The 26,990-nt window shown below is 40.4% G+C and overlaps 1 protein-coding gene across 1 annotated transcript in view; it reads right to left on the bottom strand.

Moving 5' to 3' along the window:
* Positions 1-16,259, bottom strand: part of b3gat2 (beta-1,3-glucuronyltransferase 2 (glucuronosyltransferase S)) — a 50,987-nt gene extending 34,728 nt beyond the window's left edge. The window contains exon 1 of the mRNA XM_069689855.1: positions 15,188-16,259. Within this exon, the coding sequence (XP_069545956.1) occupies positions 15,188-15,721 (534 nt within the window). The 5' untranslated portion in view covers positions 15,722-16,259. The remainder of the gene's footprint in view (positions 1-15,187) is intronic.
* Positions 16,260-26,990: the final 10,731 nt, after the last annotated feature.

The following is a 26,990-nucleotide window of genomic DNA, read 5'->3' on the forward strand; positions in this document are numbered from 1 at the left end:
TTTGTGCCACAGTTGGAAACTTGACTCCTGAAAGGTAGGACAAGTTGGAAAATAGTGCTGGAGCTGCAAGTGTCTATGTAAACCAAAATACAAGGTGAACAATGCTGTCATCCCCACAGGAGACACCGTAAAGCTCGATTGGATATTTTAAAGAAAAAAAAAATATCAATGACCATCTTACTGATATGATCAGTTTCAATACAATTCCAGCTATCTAAATGTGTTATGTAATAATGTTTCATACATAATACAGTCTGTGCTTTTGCATTAGCATTCAGCAACATGGTCCCTAATGTGTAGAGGACCAAAAGGCTTCAGGCTCAGGGTTAGAAGGGTCTTTCACTACAGCTGGAGGAGCTGATGGTAGAGCAAGATTGTAGGGTTGGGGGTTCAATCCCTGTATGTCAGTTTCTTTGAGCAAGACACTGAACCCCAAGTTGTCCTGATGGCAGGAACCTTGCCATCATTCCTGTGTGAATGTGTGTTAATGGAGAATGGGAAGCAAAAATTGCATTGAGATGGCAACATCCCATTAGTAATAATAGTTGCATTTGATGCATTTTAGTTACATAATTTCTAGCAGACTGTGTTAGCAGAGGGAACATGAGGCAAGATTTAAGGATTGAAAATACCTATAATGCTACAATTCCTTATTGGTGCAGAATCATAAAAGTCTAGGGTGTAACATTGATGGTCTGCTGCACTTTAAACACATCGGCAGTGACAGATCAAAAAGGGCAAAATATGTGATGAAAGCTGATCCCATATTCTGAATTAATTATAAACAGCCATCAAACTTCATATCTGCACGTCAGAACGTTCAAGTTCAGAAAGTATGTCCGGTAGTTCTGACTGAAGCTGAGGATTTAATCCTTCAAGGCCAAAATACAAACTCCAGTTCAGAAGGAAACCAGGAGCTCAGTCTGTCTTTCATCATTTCATTATTTTTAATACTAACAAAAACAATTTAAATCACTTGTAATTGTAATTTGACAACATTCCTACTTTTAGAATATTGTTAGAATATATTATTAATTTCATCAGTAAAAGGTTTTGTATTAAATTCCTATTTTACAGAATTTGAGTTTTAAACAGTCACCAACACTGCAACAATCCTGGGAAAGTGTGGAGTCAAAGAAAAGAAAATCAATACAACCTCGAATGTAATCCTTGACACAGAAAGTATTTTAGTTTGGGAAATGTGTGTGTGTGTGTGTGTGTGTGTGTGTGTGTGTGTGTGTGTGTGTGTGTGTGTGTGTGTGTGTGTGTGTGTGTGTGTGTGTGTGTGTGTGTGTGTGTGTGTGTGTGTGTGTGTGTGTGCATGCTTTTTAATGCCTATTTTTCACAGCAAGATGAGTAAAAAGCTTTTAACAGCCATGTGCAAATAGATTTTACAGAAAGCAAAACACACACCTGATCATTTCAGGCTGGCATTCTGCTTTATGAAATTACTTCAATGTTCATCACAGCAGAGAGCAACAAAATGATAAAGTTGTATGAAGAAGGTATTTTAAGAAAAAAGACAAATAAGGGGAAAGAATGAGAAAGCGGGCTTCCGTTTTGTACTGCTTCAGTACAGAGCACCTGCTCTGGATAACATTATCTACAAACAACTCTCTGAGAGACCACAAACCACAGAGCTCAACCTCATGATCGGTTCTGAAATCAAGAGCAAACTCCACCGGCTCCCCACGGGGACTCTGCTGGGAAGGAAGAGCAGCAAAGGTTGCTGCCAGAACACTCAGTGGGATTTTGTGGAGATCATTTTCTTTCTTTCTTTTTTTCTGGATGAGAGTTTCCACATCTTCAGATAACGCATCTTTGTTTGGGGTGTAAAAACTCAACAAATTCTTTGACACATCCACTCGGCTTCTTATTGTTTATGAAGCAGCAGCTGCACATTTTAAAGCTGCACATTTTAAATCTACAGATAGATGTCTTGGAGTGCATTTATTTCTAGGGCAAGACAATTAATTTCCTTATTGGAGATGAATTCAATTTAACATGAAAAGATTTTAAACACTGATCAGGGATCCCGTTACTAGTACAACACTGACTAGAGTGAGCATTCATTTTAATACACAGTCTCTCTGGGCAATCTGAGGTATATTTATTACCTGTTAATGAACTGTATTTTCAGAGGGGGTCAAATCAGTCTTATTTACGTAGTCTGACATTACAAGTCTATAGAGCCCTCCAGGCCCCAAAAAAATTACACTCAGTACAAGAAGAAAAGTAACTTGACATGGTCCGTACAAATCACAAAACTGCCTCAAAGGACTTTCCTGTCTGTGTAATATAAAACCATTTCTATTCAAAGAACGGATTTGGATAAGAAAAAACTCCCAACCCTCCAAAAACAGATAGAAATGGCAGCTGTATATACAATAAACTGAAATAACAGTCGAGGAACAAAAAGATAATATGTGGTTTGGATCAGAGAAGATGCTAAGCAATTCCCCGTGGTGTTGAGCCAAGCATTGTTTGGGACCAGGACCAAAAATATGCAGAGAAATTAGCCTCTAAATGCTCACAGATACGTATTAAAGGATCTACAGTGACACCAGCAGAGTTTATGTGTCGAGATGGATAGAAATATTTAGATTTGTGATCACAGAAGACTCTTGGAGACAGCAGTGATACAGGAGTTTTTATGGAGAGAAATTAGACTCAAAATGCTCACAGTGATGTATCATACACAAAATAATAATAATTATAATAAGATTTAGAAATGTGCAAAACATTTTGTGTGCAATACCAGCACACAAATACACAAAGCAATTAGTCAGACATTGTTTTTCACCTGATACACACAGATCCCGTGGGTGTCTGAAGCTCCACACAGATCTATAAAATACATGCTGCGTTTAAGTACCGGTGGAAAACTGGGACATCTTTCGCTTCAGCAAATGAATGTGTGATTTCAAAGTGGACAAGATATTTTTCTAAATCAGCAGAATGACTCGTCAACCATCAGTTAGAACACATACATTTATCAAATATAGAGTTGCTGATGAATGTAGCCTTGACTGGCTGTTTTCCTGCAGTAGTTTATTTAAGCTATATTTATATATAACCTTTATCATCATAGCTCCAATATTAAACATACAGTAAAGTAATGGAACAGTCATGGCTAAAAGTCGCTCTGAAACAGGAAATGAGCAGCGATCTTCCCTGTTAAAGTCCAATGTTTTGTTGACCCATCCGTCCACCTCAACCTCTCTATGTGCGTGTCATGCTCCAGAACTACCTCACATCGTTTCCTGCTTGGCGAAACCCTCATTAGAGGGTGCTGCCACAATCAAATGTAACTCAGGGTAGTGATAAACTGCGTATCTTCTCCTAAACTTCCATCATAGTTTTCTGTGTCACACTTTGCAACTTCGTGATTTTTGTCCTTTAACTAGTACGTTTTCTTTCATGAGATTTGTTAATTTTTTTTAAAACAAGGTTCCTGTATGTAGCCAGCTGTTCTAGTGTAGATACTAGATGAGTGAATATCAGCTTGAGAAGTTAGTATGTATATGTATTTATCTTTATTTTTGTTGATTTCTGTAAGATACCTAAACAGGAAGATACTGTTGATATGAGCTGGAAATTCCAAACTCACTGACTGGGTCTGTGGACTCGTCTGATATCAGCAGGTCACACTCCAGCTAGAATGTTTCTTCTCATTCAGATGATGGGCGCTGGAATTACATCATCTCCCTGACGTTCACTGTTTTTGAGGAGTGTCCCGTTGTTTTTCTGTATCTGTGTCCACCGTTTGTATCTTTGTATATTTAAATAAATGCCAACAAAGTGAAAAGACTCACGATAGTCCTCGTTAAAGTCAGCGGGAGAGTCCACCATTCTGCATTTTAAGTTTTCTGAAGAAGAGTGTGACTCTGCAGGGAAAAGTCACATCTAAACAAACCGGTCAAGTTAAGTGCCGTCACGAGTCACAGATATTAAAGATAAGCTGCAAATTCTACGGCCACAGACTCGATTTAAGACTCGAGTCTGACCTGAGTTGAAGTCCACATTTCTGCAATACGAATGAATGAAATCTGTGTGTGGAAAAATAGTTTGATAAGGAAGTTATAGGGACTTTAAAATGGGAAATATTACTGCAAAATGTAAATCCATTCCTTCAGTCTAAAAACAGTTGCTCCGAGTCCACGCTGTCTTTGCTTCGCTGATAAATCTGAACCTTTGTTCTGTGCTCTGCATCAGGTTTAGCTGCATACTGGGGGGCCACCCGCGGACACTGTCATGCGTTAAGAAAGCTCCCATCTTATTATCAATATGGATATCTTCACCCGAGGGCAGATGCTGCGCTGAGATAACAAATAATTCATTTTTGCCACACATGAACAATTATTTCAGATGCAGCTGAGTGCATGACAACCTGTAAGTCCTGACAAATTACACCACTGGCAGCTCGGTCGGTAGAGGCGTGCTATTTACAAGTAAACAAAAGAAAAGCTGGGGGTGAAGAATGGAGTGCTGAGAGGAATCACATTTCATTTGACTCGCAGCCAGGACACTCTGTCTGGGAGCGCCCCGGTTCGGTCGCGTAATCAACTCTGACTCCCTTCCCTGCAGACAAATAGGTGAGAAGTGAATAGTGTGTACACACAAAGAGACTCTTAATGATGAAGTATATGAAATCCATTATGGATGTTCTTGTTTCCTGCCTCCTGCCCCGGAGAGAGAGCTGTCACCGCGTTGTTTGCGAGTGTCCGGGTGGCTGGGCCGGGTGTGATTTTAATCAAGCGTATTTTTATCTGTGCATTATTAATATGCATGGCGGAGGCAATCAGAGAAAGGGAGGGGAAGAAATGAGCTGGGAGAAAAAGAATGAATCAAATTAGTGAGGCTGAGGACGGGCTATGAAACTGATGCAATGGTGCATGATATGTGTGCAGGTTGACTGCTTTATGGGTTTATGTGGGAAAAACAATAGTGACAAGATGAGGGTGCATGTGTATCGGGGGTGTGTCCACAAACATATATTGTAGTTCCATGGTACTTCTCAACTAGCTGTATAAGCACATATACTGCACATCTGTTTATATTAACTATATTTAAAATTATGGACAAACCAAAATATATATGCTAAATTCAGCAGTTTTATAAGACTAAATAACAACTACCTGGTGGTTAAAGCTAAAAAGTTTCAGGTCCTGCTGGATTAGAAAGACAATAATAAGACCACAGAGGAGGACATTTACTCCGTGTTCACCATCATACCAGCCAAAGATTTCAATGAAAACCAGGAGTGTAACCATAATTACAATCCAGAATTATTTACTAAGTATGTTTAACATTAACATCACATTTTTGTCAGAACTCTCAAGCAGCATATCAATAATTCCAACTGATATCAATGATTCATCACTTAACGTGACCTGGATTTAGATTAGAGCAAACGGAGCAATTACATATTTAACTAAATAATCTATCTATCCACATTTATATTTCATATAACAAAGGTCTGGATCAACAGTGTGGGACATTTTTCTGCCAGTTTTGGCTGAAATCGCATGTAACATTATTTATATGGCCGGCCAGAAAAAAATATTTAGGAATTTTGTAAATCAAATTTGAATACCTTTAAAGACTTTTTCTTGAGGAAAGTGAAACCAGTGGTTTGGAAGACCTACAGACACCCTGATACCGAGACCAAACGTAAAACCAGTGCTCACAAAACATGCCTGGCAACACGTCTGATATGAAGCTGTACATGCTTGAGCGATTTTCATTCATTGGATGGATAAAATGCTCTTCAAGAAATACTTTCAACACTAACCCCTCCATGAAATCTTTTTTTTTTTTTTTTTTTTTTTTTTTTTTTATATTTCTCAATTTATTACTACATTTCTTTTAATGTATGGGTCTTACAGACACATACGTTGCATGAAGGCAACTTTAATGGTGGTGTTAGATGGAGTTTTTCACTCAGCTGTTTGCACTGGTTTCACTGCTTCATGCAATGCAGTCATTCAGTCATACTAGCCTAGGATTGAATAATGGGTCTGGGTATGCTCCATAGGGAGTCGTTTGCAATCATTGTATCCTCCTGGGTGTTCACAACAGCAAATTGGCTGCATTGTCCACCCAAGCGGCAATTTAACCCTGGCGTCACCCACTGGTTTGTGAACGTCAGTTCTGGGGCCTTGTGTTTGGTATGTTGGCCGTCATCATCTCACTATTTTGGAGCCGATGTGACCATATTTGGACAACCTGAGGAGGAGCGAGCGGCGGGTCTGACTTGATCTCTGAAGACACTACATCTGCCCACTTGTAGTCAAGTCAAGTCAAAATGTATTTGTGTAGCACATTTAAAACACAACAAAGGTTACCCAAAGTGCTGCACATAGACAAGCAGTCATGCAATAGACTGGATTAATATAATATAGTGGAAACCTGACTGCACCACAGGCCTGTCAATCAAACAGACACGCCCTGGTACATATCGATTTTTGAGGCCTAATATCTCATTGACAATCAAATTATATTCAGATGGACCACCAGAAAACTAGTAAGAAGACTTTAGCAAATGACACCGTAATGACTTGGAAAAAATTGATTGACTTTGTACTTCATTTTTTAGAGCCAATACTCTGCGGCCCTCGGTGGTATTGCAGCTCAAGGCACTTCTACTCTGGCCTCATATTTCAGACCTGGAAGCTTTTATATTCAATCTATGGTTCCACCACTACAAATTGCTGCTGCAACTTAATCCAGATAACAGACCTCCAGCTCCTGTGTAATGCCGAGACATGAGGTTGATGTTGTTCCTGTCCTCTCACTCTCTGAAAGAAAGGAAACATTTTGGGACAATTTCTTTTGAAGATCATTCTGATGTTGCACACATTAAACCACGAATAACAGCCAGATATCAACACATTGAAGTGGAGGAAATACACCAACTAAAAACAGATTACAAACCTCCACGACTGCTGCAGCAACATCCACAATCACCATCACCCTAATGACAACCAACAAGCTGACATACAGCTTCTAAACACATCTCAAGTTCTGCAAACCAAAATTCAAAGAACAAAATGTCTATGATATCATTGAACCCTGCTGGTCGATATAACGAGCTACAAGAACACTGAAAACCGGGAACACACGTTTCAAGATTTTGTACGTGTCCTTTTCAAGCCTATCACAAACCCCAAAGGCAGGATATGTAAATGTTATTGTAATAAATCAGCTTCAGTGAACATCAGCTTCTGTTCAGCGGCCGTCGTTACACACACTCAACAACTGAACAAAGGTGATTTGACGAGGGAGTAGAGAGCAGAGACACGGTGTTTCTTCAAACTGCCAAATCAGGAAAAAAAAGAAGGCAGTGGAAATAAGCAGAGAGCCGCCGCATAACACCTCTTTTACATTTACATCGGCCCTTAAAAGCCTGAAGCCTCTCCGTCATCTCCCTCTCTCCCCCATCCTTATCCTCTCACCGAGCCGACCATAGACAATCTCTCTCCGCGAGGTTTGCCTCTTTTCTGCTTCGCTTCCCTGACATTACAACCCCCACCCCTCACTTCTCCCACTACACTATGTAATTATGATAATTGCTCATATGGGTTTGAGGAAATTGAATTTCCCATGTCGCTCTGGTTCCTTTATCCCACCAGCTTTTTCTTTGTGCCACCTTGCCGTCACCCCGCCGCTCTCTGCAGGCCTCCAGTCGGCTGCTTGGAAAAAAATGATCAAATTTAGGCTTTCTGTTTGCATGTGGGTCTTTGGAACATTTCCTGCAAAAATATAAAAGTCTGACTGACCAACCGACTCCTCAGTGGCATGCATAACCTATGACAGATATATATAGACACACAAATGGGAAAAAAATTCTAATCAAATCTAAAGATAAATTTTCAAAGAAATGAAATGAAAGCACACCTTCTCGAGCCGTCTGATTAATATTGACAAGATGTTAGCTGCAGTGGATTTCCACCACTAACACAATCTAACAAGCCATCTCACCACATCAGAACTAATAAATGAACACTAGACCCATATGGCTCCATCCCAGAGAGGTGTTCCTGAGTCACTCCTCAGCACACAGCGTTCGCTCCAGTACCTGCTCCCTGAAATAGTCGCTGTAACGACAGTGGAGCTCTCCGGGCCAGGGGAGTTCAATTATTCAGAAAAAGGTCTGACGAAAGTCGTGCCTGGCTGACAGACTGCTGCAGCTGAATCAAACGGCTCTGCCATGCTGCCGTCAGCTGAAAAAAAAAAAAACCTCCATCGCCAGAGTCAGCTTTTCAGGAATGAAGAGTGAAAAAAATTTAACAAAAGGGTTCAGCTTAATTTTCCTGATTGCTTGTTATGCAACCAAGTCTGAATGGCTCTGTGTGCCAAGAAACTGACCCGACAAAGCAGAGTTAAGGTCAAAATAATGGACTTTCTGGTGAATACTCTGAGATCAACCATTTATACGTAAATGTGTGTGTGTGTGTGTGTGTGTGTGTGTGTGTGTGTGGGGGGGGGGGTCATAAGTTCTCATTTAATAATACTGGTTTGTCACAACTTACTCTAAGTCAGTTGATTTCTGGAAAGTAGTTATGATTATATGATTTGTTTAAAGCATCTGAATCACAAGGATGCCCACAAACTGTTCAAAGACCATCACATTAGCAGCCACTGATAAGTTAATTAGTCAAATCAAACACTGTATTACAACATAAGAACTAACAACGAATTCCCCAACATCAGTACTAACTTACTAGTCAGGGCAAAATCTAAAATCATAAAAACAAACCAAGATGATCCGGCATTGTACAAAACTTGTGTGTGGACAACGACACTGAACACAATTAAAGATGACTTAGACGTGGAAGTTTGTCTGTAAACTGGGAACGAAACCGTAATATTGCTGTGCTTCACTTCAGTTCCATCAAATGTGGTAAAATTAAGTTAATAATTTTTAGAACAGGTTAAAAAACATCAGTATCACTGACACTTTGTTATGAGGAGGATTTTATTCTCTTTTATTGACAGATTTGGTTTGACAGAAGTAAAAATGTCCTTTTCTGATGGAGTTTTCTGAAGCAGATTGAGACAAGAAAAACTTTCTCCCAAGTGTCTGATCCTCAGAGCACAAGGTTGGTCGTTTTGTCCTCACCGTTGTGTTACTGACTAAATTTGGGGAGGTTTTTCAGGCAGAGTTAAAACAAGAAAGCTTTGGGTTTACGGGGTTAAATCCTGACTGATCCTCCGGCTGCTTCTGTTTCCTACCTCGTCCTTTTTTAGGAAAGTCAATGCAATACTACAGCTCCGATATTAACATGGTGAGTGCCATCTATACACATAGTACTACTCTTTCATGACATGAAAGGCAAAGTAAAAATTCAAAGACATTTTTAATCCATTATTCTATAATATATATATTTTCAGACATAAACTGAGTTTCACTGTCCAATGATGGTTTGAGTGCAGTTTAACAACCTTGTCTGTCCTCACAAAAATACATCTTCGAAGAATGAAAAAATAGGTCCAATGTAAAGGTGAAAATCTACATGAGGTAAACTACATGAATATCATGCTGACTAGTCATGCAGAATAAAAGTGAGAGAGTTCCTGTGATGGCTGCACTCTGACTGCAGAGGGAAAAATCCCTTCAAGGAGCACACAGGAAACAGTGTGTGTTCAAGGCTAATCAAAGCGTAATTGCTTGGGGGGCATTAAATAAGCAGTCTTGCATTTTCTGACACTCCATCGACTGCCTGGAGGCGACTCGGCCGGAACGAGTCGTGTGCATAATAAAGCATGCCAAACTGAGACCTGACTAATGTGCGGAAACGAAGAACACACCCTTTCTTTTTTGTCTTTAAGCTAAATGCCTTTCCACCTGACTTCCTGCTCTCGCTCTGCTGCCGGAGAGAGAAGGGGAGCGAGCAGAGGCCTGTTAAACATTTGCAACGTACCAATCTTTTTTTCATACCGGGGACAAACGAAGGGTGGTTGTAACACCTTTCACTCATTACTCTGTGGAAGTTGGTAGCGCGCTCCTCGAGCCGAACAGCTCGGGCAGTTACACTTTCATGTAATCAACAACCCAGAAGGAGGCTGATTTTTCTCCAGCTGGAGTACCTCATTTGTTAATTGGGCAGCTGCAGGTCAGAAAAGCCGGGCTTTTTGCTCTACGGCAGCTGAGGAAGAAAAAAATGGTCAAACTTTAAAAAATGGTCAGGGTTTAATCAACATATTTACCCAAAAGCTACCAGTTATGAGTCCTTGCTGTGCTCATATATAACTATACATTATATGAATGAGGGTTAATGAGCAGAGAAACAGAATGGAAATATTTACTGTTCAAGTGTAGCTCCAGTGCAAGCTTTGAGATTTTAATATTTAAAGAAAGAAATGGAAAGATAACAGCAGTACATTTAAACTGTGGAGGATATTAAAATAATCTAAGTGCTCATTCTAGTTGTCTACATTACAAAATGTATTGTAAGGATAACACAGTACATCAGTCACATGGCATGAAAGGTTACTGGTCAGTGTGTTCATTGGATTTGAGTAGCTGGACGAATAAATCAATCACTATATCAGTCGATATTACATGATATTCCCCATGTCTCCATTACAGTCGTTTTCCCCCATGAAGCACGGAAAAGTTAGTGATTCATAATTTAATGGTCTGGCAGGATAATGTATGCAAGTGGTTGAACTATAAAACTGCTGAATGCATGTATACCTTCTCTCTCCTTTCTCTATCTCCACTGCAGCTGTCAAATACAGGAACATTATTTTGGTCTAATTTATCCTTATCGGATTTTATGGAATTACAGACCCTGAAGCACAACCTCTGCTCACATAACTGGACATTGTAAGATATCCAGTTAACTTTTAAATTCACTTACAATGAGTTTAAAAATGACAAATCTTCGGTACCTCATGAATAGTTGCGCAGTAGCTGCGTACCAGAAATGCTAGTTAACGAGGCAGAAAAGTGTGTGAGCACAGCCATACTGGTAGATGTCACTAATCTTTGTGGCTCAACAATTTAACCCAACAACCATTTAACCATCAAAACCTTCAAAAACATTCTGCTATGTGATTATCCAATAAAAAACTAAAAATGATCATTGCATTGCGATAATTAAATTACACGTAGAGCCCCAAACTGTGCATTTCTGAACTGTATTTTTGACATATTTAGAATAGTAAATATGTAAATACAACTACAGTGAATGGTGCCAAAACACATGACCTGCAGTACTGTTGGTCATCCATATTTTTTAAATCACCACATGGCACAGATGGTGATTATGTTATGTCTGCATCAATCATCTCTAATGACTGATCAGGACCCTCACTTTTAGTATGGACTGATAGAACTGCATCGTGCAGAGGAACTCAAATGAGGATGTGGGTTTTCAGTAGTGTCTCTACGATGGTACTGCTTCATGTCCAATATTACAATACTGGATAAAATTAGGCTTGAGGAAACCCAAACTCATTCTTTAATATGTAGTTTTACAAAACCGTTGCAGGCACAGTATATTAAACACAATGAATTACTTTAAAAGATGTTATTACCAGGATAGTTGTAAAATCATAGTTTAGTTGCTTAAATGTTGCCACCATTATTATTCCTCCTGAAATGATATCAGGGTTTCTCATGTGAAGTTGGTATCCACTATAAGCACAGTGCCTGTCATCAGTCTAAAGCCGGCAGACAGTTTCTGCAGGTTATTACTGCCATATGACAGCCTATTATCTCTCTATGACAGGCCATTACCTGCACAGAGGAGCTGCGAAATGAAATAGGAAGGAGGACGAAGAGAAGACACTGTGCTATCAACAAATCAAACAGATGCTCTTTACACTGAGCCACAGTCACCGAATCAAACAGAGTCAACATCCTGTGCAAAGCATCGCTGCATGTCCCTGTTCATATCTAACGGATCGTGTGTCACGTTTGTACATATCTTGTATTTGAATTAATTTATTTTGAATATGAAAACGTTCTACCTTAAAGCACACTTTGGGCCCAGAAAAAAAAAAACATTTCAATGCACTTGTATGCCTGTGATCATCTTCGATCATCTGTGTGTGAGAGAAGGAATAGCTTTAGTCGTCTGGGTTCAGGGTTTTTTACCGACATGTTGCATTCAGGGAAATCCTTCTAAAGCCAACATGTACTTAATTAAAGCAGGATTTCTTTAGTCTGGGCTAAAGTGGAGAATTAACTGTGCTGCGTTTTGATTGATGAGTCGTTTGCGACCGGATTACGGCTGCATGCATACAAGGAACGGATCACGACTTTATATCATCAGCATGGGTGGATGATTGTAGAGTTGGTTGTGTGAGGAATATAATATAATCCATTAACAATATAACACCAATATAAGTGAGTTTGATGACATTAAACTGTTTCACTGTGTCTGCTTTTCCAGTTTGGTTTTCCACATTAGTGTCGAATTTATCAGAACTTTCTATCATTCCAGTCTTATTAAGATTTGAAAGTTGGCAAGACCACTATTTTTCATCGAAGTCTGTAAATAATGACTTTGCTAATGCCAATAAGATGCAGATTTCTAGTTAAGAAACAGCAGCATGTTAGCATCGACACTGTGAGCATGTTAGCTTAGCATAAAGCCTGTTACCTCATTGTTACATGTACTTATCATTAACTGTCATTTCAGAATGATTCTCATAAATAATAATCGCTACACGTGGTTGCAGTTCTAGTTTGTCCTCTTTGGTGTTAAACCCTGTAGAGTTTAACTGGCTGATATATTCCAAACCAAAGAAAATGATTCTGCCACTGTTTTTACAATCAATTAATTTTGAGAAAGTAGTTTATTGAGCAAAATTGCAAAACATAATCTTCTTCTGGATTCTCAAATGTGACAATTCACAGTTTTTTTTAACAACATAATACTGTAAATTAACTTATTGTTGAGTTTTGGAGTGACGGTCACAGAACATTCAATTCAAAACCTGAACCAGGAGCTGTGGGAAATCGTATCGGGCATTGTTTGCTGTTTTGTGACACTTTTTGAATCAAAATGTTGATTTGTAAAATAATTGTCTGATCAGTGGATGACGAAATGATGAAGCTGCAGAGCTCCAATAATTAAACAAACTGCATGCTATTTGCTCAACCTCGCTTTCAAAAGCAACACAAACAAACATCGACTATATTAAAATGGATTTTTTTTTTTTTTTTCAGTTCAGTTCTCAGCTAATGTGCATCAAACTGTGGAGCATTCTGAATGAGAAGTGTGATGTTATCTCAAACTAAAGCAGCTTCACATTTTGGGCTCATTGAATGGCAGTAATCAGACTGAGGAGCAATCAGCAATCAGAGGCATTCTTCCAGACTGGTTTGAGCATTGATGAGAGTGCGAGGAATGTTTTGTTGCTTCTGCGATCGGATCTCTTTTCATCATCGGCAAGTTAAGAGCACGATGTATTGAAGGAAGACAGCGAGGCCTTCACATAAACAAGCACTGGCTGCTATAAAAACCACATATAGAGCACATTGACATAAACATGAAACATATTAACACACTCTCAGACGCTGAGTGGATGTATATGGAGGTATCAGTTTACCGATATACGAGGTTGATACTGGCACATCATCTAATGTGATTTGCAGCTTACAGCAAGTCAATATGGTTTTATGTATTAGAAGACCGTCTAAATGCTGACTCAGACGGTCTTACATCTAGATATCAATTGAAGAGTATGAAATGATCAAAACATAATATATAACGATAAAAGTCGATCATTTCATTCAGTTTAAAACAAGCAGCATCACCATCGGCGCCTCACAATCTCCCCCCATGGTACAGCGACCTGGATCAAACAACATAATCACACAAAATCTCGCCTATTAATTCAGTGCTGGTGAGTGGATCAGTGAAAAAACGGACAGAAACGCTGCTGATAAGAAAAAGGTTTGCCAACCAGGCAGCACCAAAACAGTCGGAGCAGCAGCACCGCCTCCATCCAGCCCGCTCGTCTCTCTTTCTGTCACTCATTACTTCTTCTTTGTCTCCGACTATTTTTTGGGGGTCTTTTTTACCATTCAGTCAACTCTCACTCTGTGAACAGACTCCTTTAATACCAAGTGCAGCTTTACCAACCTCCCTATCAGTGGGGTCTGAGCCTCTCTGAGGTTTTTAAGCACGGTTCCAGTGGGATCCCATCAACTTGGAGAATCTGACCATTTTCAATGTTTGACTTGTTTCTTAAATAAGCCCACTGGGGGAATGTCTAACACTGACTTCTTTGTGCAGCATAATGGCTACAGCACAGCACAAAGACAGTCAGGATTTTGGTCTTGATGCTGCTAATAGTGTGAATACAGGCGGAAGCAGTGATCTGCATGCTGAGAACTTCTGATGCTTTAAACCGACCCTATGTAACCTTTCATGAAAGAGCCACTGTGGTCACAGGTGACAATTTGTTGGAAAGTAAAACACAAGGTAAAAATATAAGCAGCAAAGATAAAGAGGCACAGAGTCTCTTAACTAAGCCATAATTCAACATTAAACTTTACAAACATAGGCCAACATAATTTACAGTAGCCTGCTAGTCATACCAGAGCAAATGAAGCTGTGATGACCTGAGGAAGGGTGTGGTTTATTACATACGTATTCTGTTTTCTCTCTCACAAGGTACACAGCGTCACTTTTGGTACATCTTGCTGCGATAGATCATTTAGATGTGTTTCTTTGTAACAGAGCGTTTTTATTTTTTTATTTCCTACTTTTACTTGCATTTTTAATTTCTGTCACATTTTTCGTCATGTTTTAAAGAATATATTCACAAGCAGAGATCATAGGCCAAAGGGAACTGGATGGATGTTGTTTGCGCACAAAAGTCCTTTAATATATGAGTAGCCCCAGCAGTAGGAGGTAGCCTATTCAATATTTGTGGTAGGTATGTCATCTTATGGCCGAGATAAAATATGGCATAATTAATGTATTTTTCATATTAATTAAGCTGCATTATTAAAGTATACATGTTGTACATTATATATATATATTTTTATTTTTATTTTATTTATTTTTTTAAATTTTAATTAAAAAAAAAAGAAGAATGTAAGTAGCCTTTAGCCTGTATTCTTCTGATGCTGTAAGTGCCCCACCTTCCCAAACCCACTCCACACCCGTGATGCTCTTGTGATGAGGACAGAAAATGATGCACTGTGGACGAATGTTACCTCTTCAAACAGCTCCAAGCTGTACGTGTTGTCGTCATCCGCGAAGAAAACCACCCCGGCGTCCCGCTTGCTCCGGTGCTGCCGGAGCCACGCGAGAGCCCCATTCCTCTGTTCGGTGGCGCGTGGCATCCCGGCGCGCTTGAACCTGCGGGGAGTGAACACATGCAGGTGCGTGTACGGCACGCCGCACCGGCCCAGGAAGCGCGCCACCAGCTCTGTGCGCACCGTCGAGTCCTCCACTACGATCCAGTGGAAGCGGGGCACCTGGCGGAAGGCGTGGGCCAGCCGGGTCAGCTCCGCTTTCTGCACCGGACGAGTGTAGGTCGGAGTGATGGCGTAGATAACCGGCAGGGCGGACTGGTTGTGGGTGCCACCTAACCCCGGAGCGCCGGTTCGGGCGGTCCGCTGCGCCCTGGCCGTCCGACCGGCTGCAGGAACCCGGATCGTCCTTTTACTGTCGATATCGATCATGATGATGACAATCAGGACCCAGGGCAGCAGGATGAAGAAGCGGCTGAAAAACACTGATTTCATGGTGAGTCTGAAGTTCGGCTGCTGTGCGCCCTCTCTTCCACTCACTCCATCACAAATAGAGGCACCGAGCGACTGACCGCAACTCCAGCAAGCTCTTCCTTTAAATCCTGGGATCTTCTTCTCTACGGCCAAACAACCAAAACCAGCATGTTGAGTCCATTCCAAACTATGTAGCGCACAAAACCATCCGCTGCGTCCCTCCGTCCCGGCGGGACCGTTTCCCCGGCGTCCCCCTCCTCCTCCTCCTCCCTATCTCTTCTCTCGGATGGGACTTGTGTGCTTCTTTTTCGCTCTGCCCTCCTCCACCTCACTCTCTCTCCAGCCCCGTTAGATTCCCATGTTCAGTCGCCCTTCGGTGCGTGTTTTTCAGGGGAGAAAAACAAGCCGGAGCGGTCCTCCCTGCAGCGGGCGGTGAGAACCCACCGATGTGCGCCGCCGCGGAGCATCACTTGGCGAGGACGGAGCGCTGCTCTGAGTCTGAGGATAATAAGGCAGGAGGGGAGGAGCAGGTGCAGAGCAGAGGAGGGGAGACGGGATAGAGGAGAGAACCTGGGGAGGGAGAGAGACACACAGAGAGAGAGAGAGAGAGAGAGAGAGAGAGAGAGAGAGAGAGAGAGAGAGAGAGAGAGAGAGAGAGAGAGAGAGAGAGAGAGAGAGAGAGGAGAGAGAGAGAGAGAGAGAGAGAGAGAGAGAGAGAGAGAGAGAGAAAGAGAGAGAGGCCTTGTTGTGCGCATCAGTGTCCGCTGAGAATTAACCCAGCTGATAGAGAGACAGAGACACCCGGGGAGAGAGGAAGAGAGAAAAGAGTCTGTGTTGTCAGGCTGCGTTTGTCAAGAATAAATTATTAAGCAAGAATAGGAAGATTTGATAGGAGGACCCGCACATGTAAATCCAGCAGTCCTTAGGGGACTTCCAGGGGTCCCTATGGTGATTACTAGGGAAATCTTCCGATCAGAAATAGACCTATGGCTGATGCAAATATGCTCCTCATTCTCATCACCATTCCATAAGTAGCCTCAGGCTGGAAGCAACAATTATTTTCATTATCAATACATCTAAATTATGTTCTGTAGGAGGTGATTGGTTGTATCAAAAAATATTGGAAAGTGGAAATTACTGTTCCCTGAAGTTCAAATAAAGGTTTTAAAACTCCTTAAATTTCGTCATAGAATTAAAAGAAACAAATATTCACATTAAAAAAGCTGATACCAGAACATGTTTATCTTTCTTGCTTTAAAACATTTCTAATCTGTTGTCAAAATGAACGCAAATTCATTTTCTGTCAGTCGATGAGCCAACTGTCAGCTCTCCAGTGAAGTAATGCACCTGCTTTGTCCTGTGAGGGTGATTAGGGGCCCAACAACAAACTTCCCCAGAGCTCCACAGATGCGTTGATACCTCCAGCCGATACATTTTGATGATTCACTGATTTTCATTTCTCTTTGGCAGTAAACGGAATAATTTTGAGTCTTGGATGGGGGTGTAAACAAAACAAGCAATATGTCACCCAGAAAGCTGTGATCACCATCTGTGACACCACATGATTATAATGAGAGAAATAATTGTCAGTTATGGCCCCGTACTTTGCACTGACCTATAACCACCTGTCTTTTTTAATTATTTACCACTTTTTGTATTTACTGGATCTTTCAGAGGCCGGCTGAAGGCACAGACGAAGAGGGTACAGAGGGTACGAAGCACAACATAAGTCCAGGGCAGGATGAAGTGGATTTTAAACTAAAATGATAAATCCAGTGCCTTCACAGTTTAAATGTTAACTGAGCTGAAACAGTTGTGAAATCACTTTAAGTGATACAAAATTAACCAAATTTCAATATTTTGATAAGCCATTAAAAGATACAAAGATTTTTTTTTTGTTTGTAGTCTTCTCTGCAAATCTTACATGACAGCGTATTGAAAACATATTTTTCATGTACTTGGAAGTCTATGAGAAAAGCTACGGTGTCAGAATCAAACACAATGAGTCCCGAATTGACCAAACGTCCCAGCTGGAGTCAAAAATGGTGTCTGACGCAACAATTGCTCTTTTTATCTGACATAGCGTTATACAATCACGCAGTCCTCCAAATAAATCACCAACATGTCGTCTAATCTGACGACTTCATCAGCACAACCCCGTCACCAGTCCGCACCTTCTATCCCTGCTACAAACCACTGTTAAAAAATGAAACTACTTTTTAACGTGACAATGCAATAACAAAGGTTTGGTTTTATTACAAAAACAACTCGGCCGGGTTCAGGAAAGGAAAGGATCACGTTTTAAGTTAAAATAAGTGATCTGATACGTTCAGGAGACGCTGATTTGTTGGGTTAAAATGAGTAGGACTATTCTTGAAGGTTAGATGACCTGCGTTGTCATGGTAACAATAAAAATGACATACTTAAGGTTGGAGATGACCCTGGTCAGGTTTGAAAGAAACCAACGTGCCAAATATGTTGTGCAGGGAGCAACTGTTGATGATATACACAAGTGGTTTTGAACTGACTCAAAAGTGGGTCCATTTGGAGTGAGTTGACGTATGTGTGAAAAAAAGGAAGAGGGAGAATAATGTCAAACTTTTATTTTGAAGTCTATTGAATTTCTAATGTTGTGCTTTTATTTTAAGGGGCATCAGCCACATGCTGCCAGCAATGGTGGGACAGTGAGTTCCAAATCGTCACATCAGTAGCGAGCTCGCAACTCAGCACTTGTGAACATGGTCAAACACAGCTACCAAAAATGAAACACCATTTGGAAACGAAACACTCAATTTACCAAGACAAAGCTGTTGAGAACTTTTAAAGATGACTCCAGAAGCTGAGGGCATCTGAACAAATCTGATAAACACAACCGTGATACCAGACCATTAAAAGCTCTGAAAACCAATAAAAGGATTTTAAAATCGATTCTGAAAAAGACTACTGTACTACTTTTTATGAAATAGATTTGATTGGCTCAAAACTTTGGGTCACATCTTGATGACTAAGGCCAAATGTGGATCCTGGACTGGACCAGATGAGATCCCCTCTCTTTGTGTCATTATTCTGAGCGTCCAAGATGAAATCTGACCAGAGCTGACTTCTGAGATCAGGTTCATCTAAACGGAGTTAGATTAAAAAAAAGCCAGTGGTCTCTTTTGAACACTTTTAAGGGTCCATGATCAAGTTAGGCGGCTACCTGTCTTATTCATGTTCTCCACTTCAGCCCAGAAGCCAATCATTGATGGTTAATTATGCACACAACACGAATCCAGCGATCTGTCAGGAGGAAAGAGAGAAAATCACTGAGCCGCACTAATAGAGTTGGTTCACACCAAACTAATTGCAAGCAAACAAGCTCATAATTTCACAGGATGAAAGCACCTTTGATTGTTTGGGCGAGACAGCAGCCCGGGAATGCTGATGTTTGAGGAGGGCAGTGAAAAGCAGCCGTACTTTTCAGCAACATGTTTGTCACTTTGAGACTTATGGGGCGTCACGCCGTACTCATACAAAATGACTTTTGGAGGCTTAATCGATCTCACGCTCAGTGATTTGGGTGAAAACCAAGTAATGGGCTCATTCAATGATAAATCACTTTTAAGAGGCAGATGTGACGATCGCAAATGGTTTAATGGGCTCAATTCCAATATTAAATTGTCATGCTTTATCAACCTTGATTGCATGTTCTTCCATCTGTTCACTCACAATGAGCTATTTGGAAATTAAGATGACACATCAAGCAAGATGTAATTTCAAATTAGATCATTTTGATTCAAATTGCTCCAGATATTATTGGTGGCGACCACAGACGAAAGACGGCACTTTCAGTTTAAATTGGGTGTCTCATGTCAAAGGGTTGGTCTAAGTAATAGAAATGTAAATCTTAGATTATCTTGTCTTTCAGTCATAATTCCATGGTGCAATACAAGTTATACTTACTGCACCTTTAAATTCACCTGTCAAAGCGTTCACTGTTGGTGAAATCTTTTCCCATCGCCTCCTCCTGTCATGCTGTCATACCTGTCAATCACTTGACAAACCGCCTTGCTTGTCACCAGTCTCCACATTGGAAATGGTCTTTTATTCATAGGAAGCCTCTGACTGTGTGTAAGTATGTAAATGACAGGCCAGAAAATAGAAACGTTAAATAATACATCAGTGTGACTTTCACACGGCCAGTCTTGACTGCCCTTATAGATATAAAGCAGGAGCCACTGAACTACAGCTTTCAAACAAATAAACCCAGCATGTTGTTAATTCTCCCAGCAAAGGAATGCTTTTCCAAATTAAATGATAATTTACAATAACAAAAGCCTTGTCACACTATAATATGTAGATTTTTCTGCGCTCTGGAGACATAATTAAACCTCAATGGGTAGAGAATAGAGTGTAAAATTAGACATGGGCCCAATGAAGCGCAGAAGATAAAAAAAAAAGGAACTGGCTGATATGATGAAGACACACTCGCATGCTGCTGAATGACACAATGAAACGTTATAATTAGCCTTCTTTTAGCCAGTTAGCCTCCCAGTTGGGGCAAGACACTGAACTCCAAGTTGCTCCTCATCACAGGTGAGCAAGCTCTGACACTGTTGGTGTATGTGTGTGTGTGTGTGTGTGTGTGTGTGTGTGTGTGTGTGTGTGTGTGTGTGTGTGTGTGTGTGTGTGTGTGTGTGTGTGTGTGTGTGTGTGTGTGTGTGTGTGTGTGTGTGTGTGTGTGTGTGTGTGTATATGTAGGTAAATGGGAGACAAACTGTAAAGTGCTTTGAGACTGCTAAAATAATAAGTGCTATATAAGTGCAGACCATTTTCACAGTTTACCTTGAGCCAAACTAAAAACGAAATCAAAGTGCACCTCAAATACATGTTTCTGATATATTTCCTGTCACGTTGCCGTTTGTTCAGTGTTCCTGTCAGCAGTGAGTGGCTTTTATTGTGACTGGTCTAAGAAACACCTGTGCAGTAATCCTGTTGTTTAATCTGCGTCCTGATGTGAAGCACCTGTCAGGTGGATGGATTATCTCTCACAACTCGTCCTCTTCCTTGTTATTGTTATCATCATCAATGATTAGTTACATTATCTTGGCAGAGGTAGACATCACTGACACAGATTGGAACAAATTTGTGAACAACGTTTGAGAGAAATAAACCTTTTGTGAGCAAAAAAGGAAGTCTTAGATCTTTTACTTCAACTCATGAGAAACAAAAGCAAAAGTGTTGCATTTATATTTTTGTTAAGGAGTATAAAGCAATGCAATATTTCCAGATTTGTTGAAATGCTCCACTATTTTTGCTTTGTTTGTCGGGTAAGCAAAGCCAGCCAGCGACTACCTACAAGCATTATTTTGCTGTCAGAGATGTTTTTGCAATAAATAGAAATTCTATGAAAAAAAAAAAAGTGGAAGAACAGATAAATGCTCCAGTTTCTGTGGGTCTGACTTACCAACTTTCAGATCAGATGCATTGTTTTGTCAGACATCCCATGCATTGACAAGCTATCTAAAGTCAGTTGTAAATACTCCAATATCCCAATTTATGGAACTGCCTCATTGGGCTTCCCATTATGACACATTCTGTCCTTTGATCCTGACATTGTTTAATGTGAAATTGATTAGCTGTTAGCCGGCTTGGAGACTTGTACTTCGTGCTCTGAAAAAGCTTTGGTTTATATATCAAACAATGTTTTTTTTTATTTCTGCCCACTCAGAAACGGTAGTGCAGCTCCAATCTGCTCAGCATTACCCGAGCACTTTGTCAAAGTCTGGTGGGAGTCAATGCAGTTTAAAAAAAAAAGTCGATTAGTCTTTCATCCTCTCGATGTAAACAGTCCTGGTCCAGCTCTCTGCGATGTGACATCACCAGTAAACAGTCTGGTCCCGGTAACGTCAGCTGGGCCGATGTGTTCCCTTTACCTTCGACGGGCTCCAGTCAGCTGCCTGCCACCAGGTGGGTTGGATTTAGAGATGCTGTTGATTTGAGGCTTTGCAGTTATGTGACATGATGTCAAATGTCAGGAGTCTGTGTGATTGAGGGCAGCCAGGGACATGCAGCGTGGTGACACAAAGAGACATGGACGCCAGAAGCTTCGTTTGTTATTGGCTGCTAGAGGATGGACACATACAGTGGACTCCACAGACACTGCAGACAGCTTTCAGGTTCAGACCAGTGGTTTCAAACTGAGATTTACATACAGTATAATGCAGTCTGTCATAACTAGTGCATTTCCTTTTTCATCACTCAACTTGGTTTGGGCTTGAAAAGCTGGACACTTCAATTTTGGTAAAAAAACAATTAAAAAAACACTCAAAATGAAAGACCAATATTGACTATTCCTGGAAAATATGTAGATTTAAGCATATGTACTGTATATAGAGTGTAGTACCGATACTGAGTGTAGGATGATACACTGGTGCATAAAGACGAAGAGATGGCGAGAGAAGGTGTCAATGCGAGACAGATAGAAGATGGGGAGTATTCACATGTGTATCTATGTGTCTGTGTGGATGTGCATGTGTGCTTTGAAGGAGGCAAAGCTACTGTATAACCCGGAGGGCGCCTCGCTGTCACCCCCTTTCAAATACTGCTGAGATACATGATGGATGATGGAAAGTACAAAGGAGCAAGTGAAAGCACCGCCGGCAGGGGAACTGGAAGAAAAAAGGCAATGAGTGAATGAATGAAAGCAAGCGAGACAGGAAGAGAGCGAAAGAACAAATGAATGAAAAAAAAAAAAAGAACAGAGCAGAGAGGAGGGGGAAGTGGAGATGGAGGGGGGCGGGGGGGGGGGTATAGTTTTAGAGATTGATGTTTACTGGTGGAGAAACATCCTGCAGTGTTTGGAGTCCCACCAGCTGCAGAAATGCCACGACCAACTAACTGGAGCACACCGGCTCATGACGTGCACATAAATCACAGCTGAAAATGCAATTATATGATAATTTGCAATACAATTCAATTCAAGGGGACGATTCAGGTCCGCTCAAAAATGGCAACCGCGATCACAACACATTTGTCAGCACCATTAGCATAGAAATACGTTTCTGTCCGGCACTTCTGCAGATTGGTGAGTGACTTAATGCCCACCGCGGCGGGATGAGAGGTCGTCTAGAGGCACCGCTTGACATTTGATGGCATCAGCACTCCAAAAGTCAAGAGTGTGAGACTCAGTTAGATGTTAAACTGGTGAGTCTCCTGACATCCTCTTAAATATAGACAGAAATGACGGACCTCATTCAAAATGGGTTTGACATTTAATGTCTTTACATTTAACCATGCATGATAGAAGGAACATTAACCCTGTATTTATTATAGTCACTGAAATGATAAAACAACAATAGAAAAATATAGTACGGTACCTTGTTTATCATTCATTGTTTTGTTTTTGTCACTTTAGTATCATCTACAGATTCTACTTGGAGCTGCCAAGGTTGCTAAATAACTCAGTGTGACGTTGCCTGCGGGCCTAAAGACAGCGTGATGGATTCATGAGACAAAGACTGTGGAAAAATGTCAATCTGTCGAAAGATGAATACCACGTGAGCGGCTTTCAGGAGTTACCTTAGGTAGCATGTAGTATACAGTCGTGTGTAAAAATAAGCACAACCCATGGAAATGGTTGATTTTTCTGACACATTTGGAAGAGAAAAACATGTGATCCTCTTTGAAGGAGTGCCTACAGATAAAGATGGTACGCTTGAATAACAACACAAGAAAAATGATTTCAACAAAAATATCGACTGTGGGAAAAGTTAGTGCCCCCCTGGCCTGACCATTAGCAGAAATACTTTATAGTGTACGAGATCATCCTCAATCATCAGTGTGTAAGCAGCATGTTACTGTTGCAGCTGCTAGAGGTGAAGCTACTTTAAACTACTCTATAACCAGGTTTACATACAGGGACAACAGATGCTGTGAGATGATTACCGGGAGATGAAAGAAGAACAAAGACCGGATTCACAAATCTAGTTTTAGTTTTTGGACTGCATGGACTTGGAGATATTGGATCATTTAAACATTTACTGAAAATAAAAATCCCTGTTTGTTGGAGCAGTTAACAACTCAGACATCTGAAATGTGACCTGACTACACACTGATTTTTGGAAGACATCAGAAGTCAAACAGGTTGGAAACCTCTTGTTTCATCTTCAACAATCTGTTGGATTTTATTAGCACATTTTATAAGCACATATAATATTATCCAAAAATCTTCTTCTTTAAAAGTAACTAAAGCTGTCAGATAAATCTCGTGAAGTAGAAAGTAAAGTGGTGGGTAGAGATAGATGCACGGACTATTTATATATTCAAAGATCTATTTTGCTGAGTGAAGGCAAAGGTATAGATTTACATCTAAGCCACTTTAAGATAGTAGAAAAAATATGTAATTTTAATGTATTTCGGCAGGAATGGAATTTAGTAGTCTTAACTATGTTTTCATGGGTTTATAATCACGTGAAACTAAGAATCATTGTGATTTCACCACCTTAAAATGAGCCCTTCATATCTCCGTAGCAAGTAAGGCCAAGTTGCACCGCCATGTTTCTACGGCAACCCAGTGGGGGCAAAACACACGTGGCTCTGGAGTGGACCTGTTGTGTTCTTCCCGAAATTCAAGAGAATCTTGGGAAGAACATTTGCATTGTCGTAAAAAGAAAACAAATCAAAACAGAGGAATGTTTTCGGACCTTGGAGAGCTTTCTTCCTTATTAGAGCATTATTATTGATTATTAGCGATAACACTCACTTTTAGTTTCACCTTTCAATAAAATGGGCGATATTCTGAATGAACCCTTTACTTTTCAACCTGTCTGGTTGTCTGACTGCTTGTGTTCGTTGCCTTGTCGGACCAATGCTCCTAGGTTTCTCCCGTTTTTTAACGCCTTCTTCTTTCTCTTTGATTTGTGTTGCCCTAAAACTTTATCACGAGTAATCACAGTAAGTTTTGTGTGTTTGCTTGACAAAACTCCAAATTGCCAGATTATTAAGAAAACACCATTTACACAATCTACATACAATTTCAACCCAGCTGTCATTGAAGCCTGGACACCCCCAACCTGATTAAAGGAGCGTGTGCACGTTTCCCCTCTGTGCATGCCAAACAGGAAGGCCAGTTGAAGGAATGAATTGGACGGCTAGCTTCTGAAAGCGTCAGAGGACAATAGTGTTCCACTTTAAAAAAAAAACGCGAAACAAAAGCACCTGCAATTCTGAGCAGAATTGCACTGTAGAGTTTCCTTTCCACTGTGATGGTGGATTGACTTTGATACAGCGGGAGGAATGATGTGAGCCAACATCACAGCTCCATAGGACACAAGTGTCATTGAAATAAAGGAATGTATTTTGAACCCTAAATGTTGGCAGGTATGCGTCAGACCCATGTTTAGCACAGTCTAAGTATTCTGAGTGCAGTTGTATGTGTCAATCTAACCAATAGAACTGAAGAAACCAGTTTTAGCATACCATAACAGACACTTTTGAAAGGTTAAATTTTATTTTTCCAAAAGTCCAGTAAGAGTATTCTGATGCGTGATCTTTTTGGAGTCTCTCAAGCAAATGTCCATTGCTGAACAGGCTCACACATGTTGGCATATCAGCAATGTCGTAAAACTACAAACTACAATCACTCAAAAAGCAACACGTGTCAACGTAAATGCACGTCAACAACAACATACACAAATATATGAACAAATGAAAGACAATTTGTGCCAGCAAAATTACCCACAATGCCACATGTGATGTAATAAAGTTAACTTTGGTCATGTGACCCGTTACTTTACGTGACCTTACGTAAAGAATTATGATATTTCTGAGATCAACCATTTAAACTTGATGGATTTTAGTTACATTTTCATCAGTCTTGCCAATTTAACATGTTGTTTTTTGCCCTTTTAATGACTGCATGAACCAAGAATACTTATGAATTTATAACTGAACACCATTCTTACTTCAACATGTCTCTTAGACAGTTACACTACAGCTACAACAAGAAAAGAGAGCCTCTTATATCAGGAGTCTTCATCGATAATTAAAATGAGAGCTGGATCTCAGACACTGATGGCTGACAGTTGTTTTAGAAAATCACTTCATCATAACAACGCACACTTCACACTAATGGCATGCATCATTTCAACCATCAACGGCTCTCATTCCAGCTTTCAGATCTGCATGGAGGAGCTCAGTCGCTCTGTGCCGCTTGATGCTGATAACTGTTATATCATTTTTCATTTTTCAAGCGTGACAATCAAAAGCCAATCTCAGACAAAAGGACGCGTGAAACACAAGATTGTTTCTGACTCAGGAAGAGAACGTGACTTGTTAAAAAAAGGCACTTGGGGTTTTTCTTTTTCTTTTTGCTGTTGCCCAAAGTCTGCACACACAACCAGCCACCCACTGCTGATCATTTGTGTGTTTTAATACGTCGTATTTACATTTAAAAGAAGAAGATATCACATGATGTAACCAAACACAACAGCCCTGTAATAAATGCTTCCTCTGTCAGGTAGGTGAGGTTCAGCTTCTCAGCAGTTCCATGTTAATTCAACTCTGAGGTCATTTTGGATGCTCTAATTTATATTGTTGTGTTGGACTGTATTATACTGACATGCAGCTCGATAACTACAACCTTAATATTGACCACTGAGTTACAACATTTTCTCTCACATCGTCCAAGAGGAACTTAACAATCGAAGCACTGTGGAGGCCGAATCTACAACAGGACTGTTGTATTGAATTGCAATGGAGAGATTTTAGTTTTTTATTGGATGAAGATTATTAACACGCGACAATGTATCAGCTTAAAGAGGGTTTATACATACAGTGTCACCCTCACATACGACCCAGCGGAGTGTTTCCTAAATGAACCGCTGATTAGGTTTACACAGAAACCATCTGGTGAGGGGAAAGATAACTGTTTGGGTTAAATTGATCCTTTTAACTGTGCATTAAGGTTACTACTTCCTTGAAGTTATGTATCCTCCGCTGTTATGGCAACAGTAAAAACAGCTTGAAAAAAACTGTCCCGATTCATGGTTGGAAACAGGAGCACTTTTTCCTATTCATGCAGACGCTATTTGCAGTTTTGTTTTCTTTTTGCCTGCCAGGTATGTAAATGACAGCAATTTATTCTGATCCTTTTTATTGCCAAATCCAATTCTCATATGTATTACAAAAAGGGCAGCGGCTCCAGCCTGTGATCTGTGCATCTGTAATCCCTGTAGGCCGACACATAACCAGTTATGGCAGTGAGGAAAGAACACGACCAGTTTTGCAGCAATAAAACCAGCCTTATTAT

The sequence above is a fragment of the Brachyistius frenatus genome, unplaced genomic scaffold (assembly GCF_029030835.1).
Source record: "Brachyistius frenatus isolate BFR_SWC_R1_liver_20210118 unplaced genomic scaffold, ASM2903083v1 Contig_8, whole genome shotgun sequence".
Lineage (NCBI taxonomy): Eukaryota > Metazoa > Chordata > Actinopteri > Embiotocidae > Brachyistius > Brachyistius frenatus.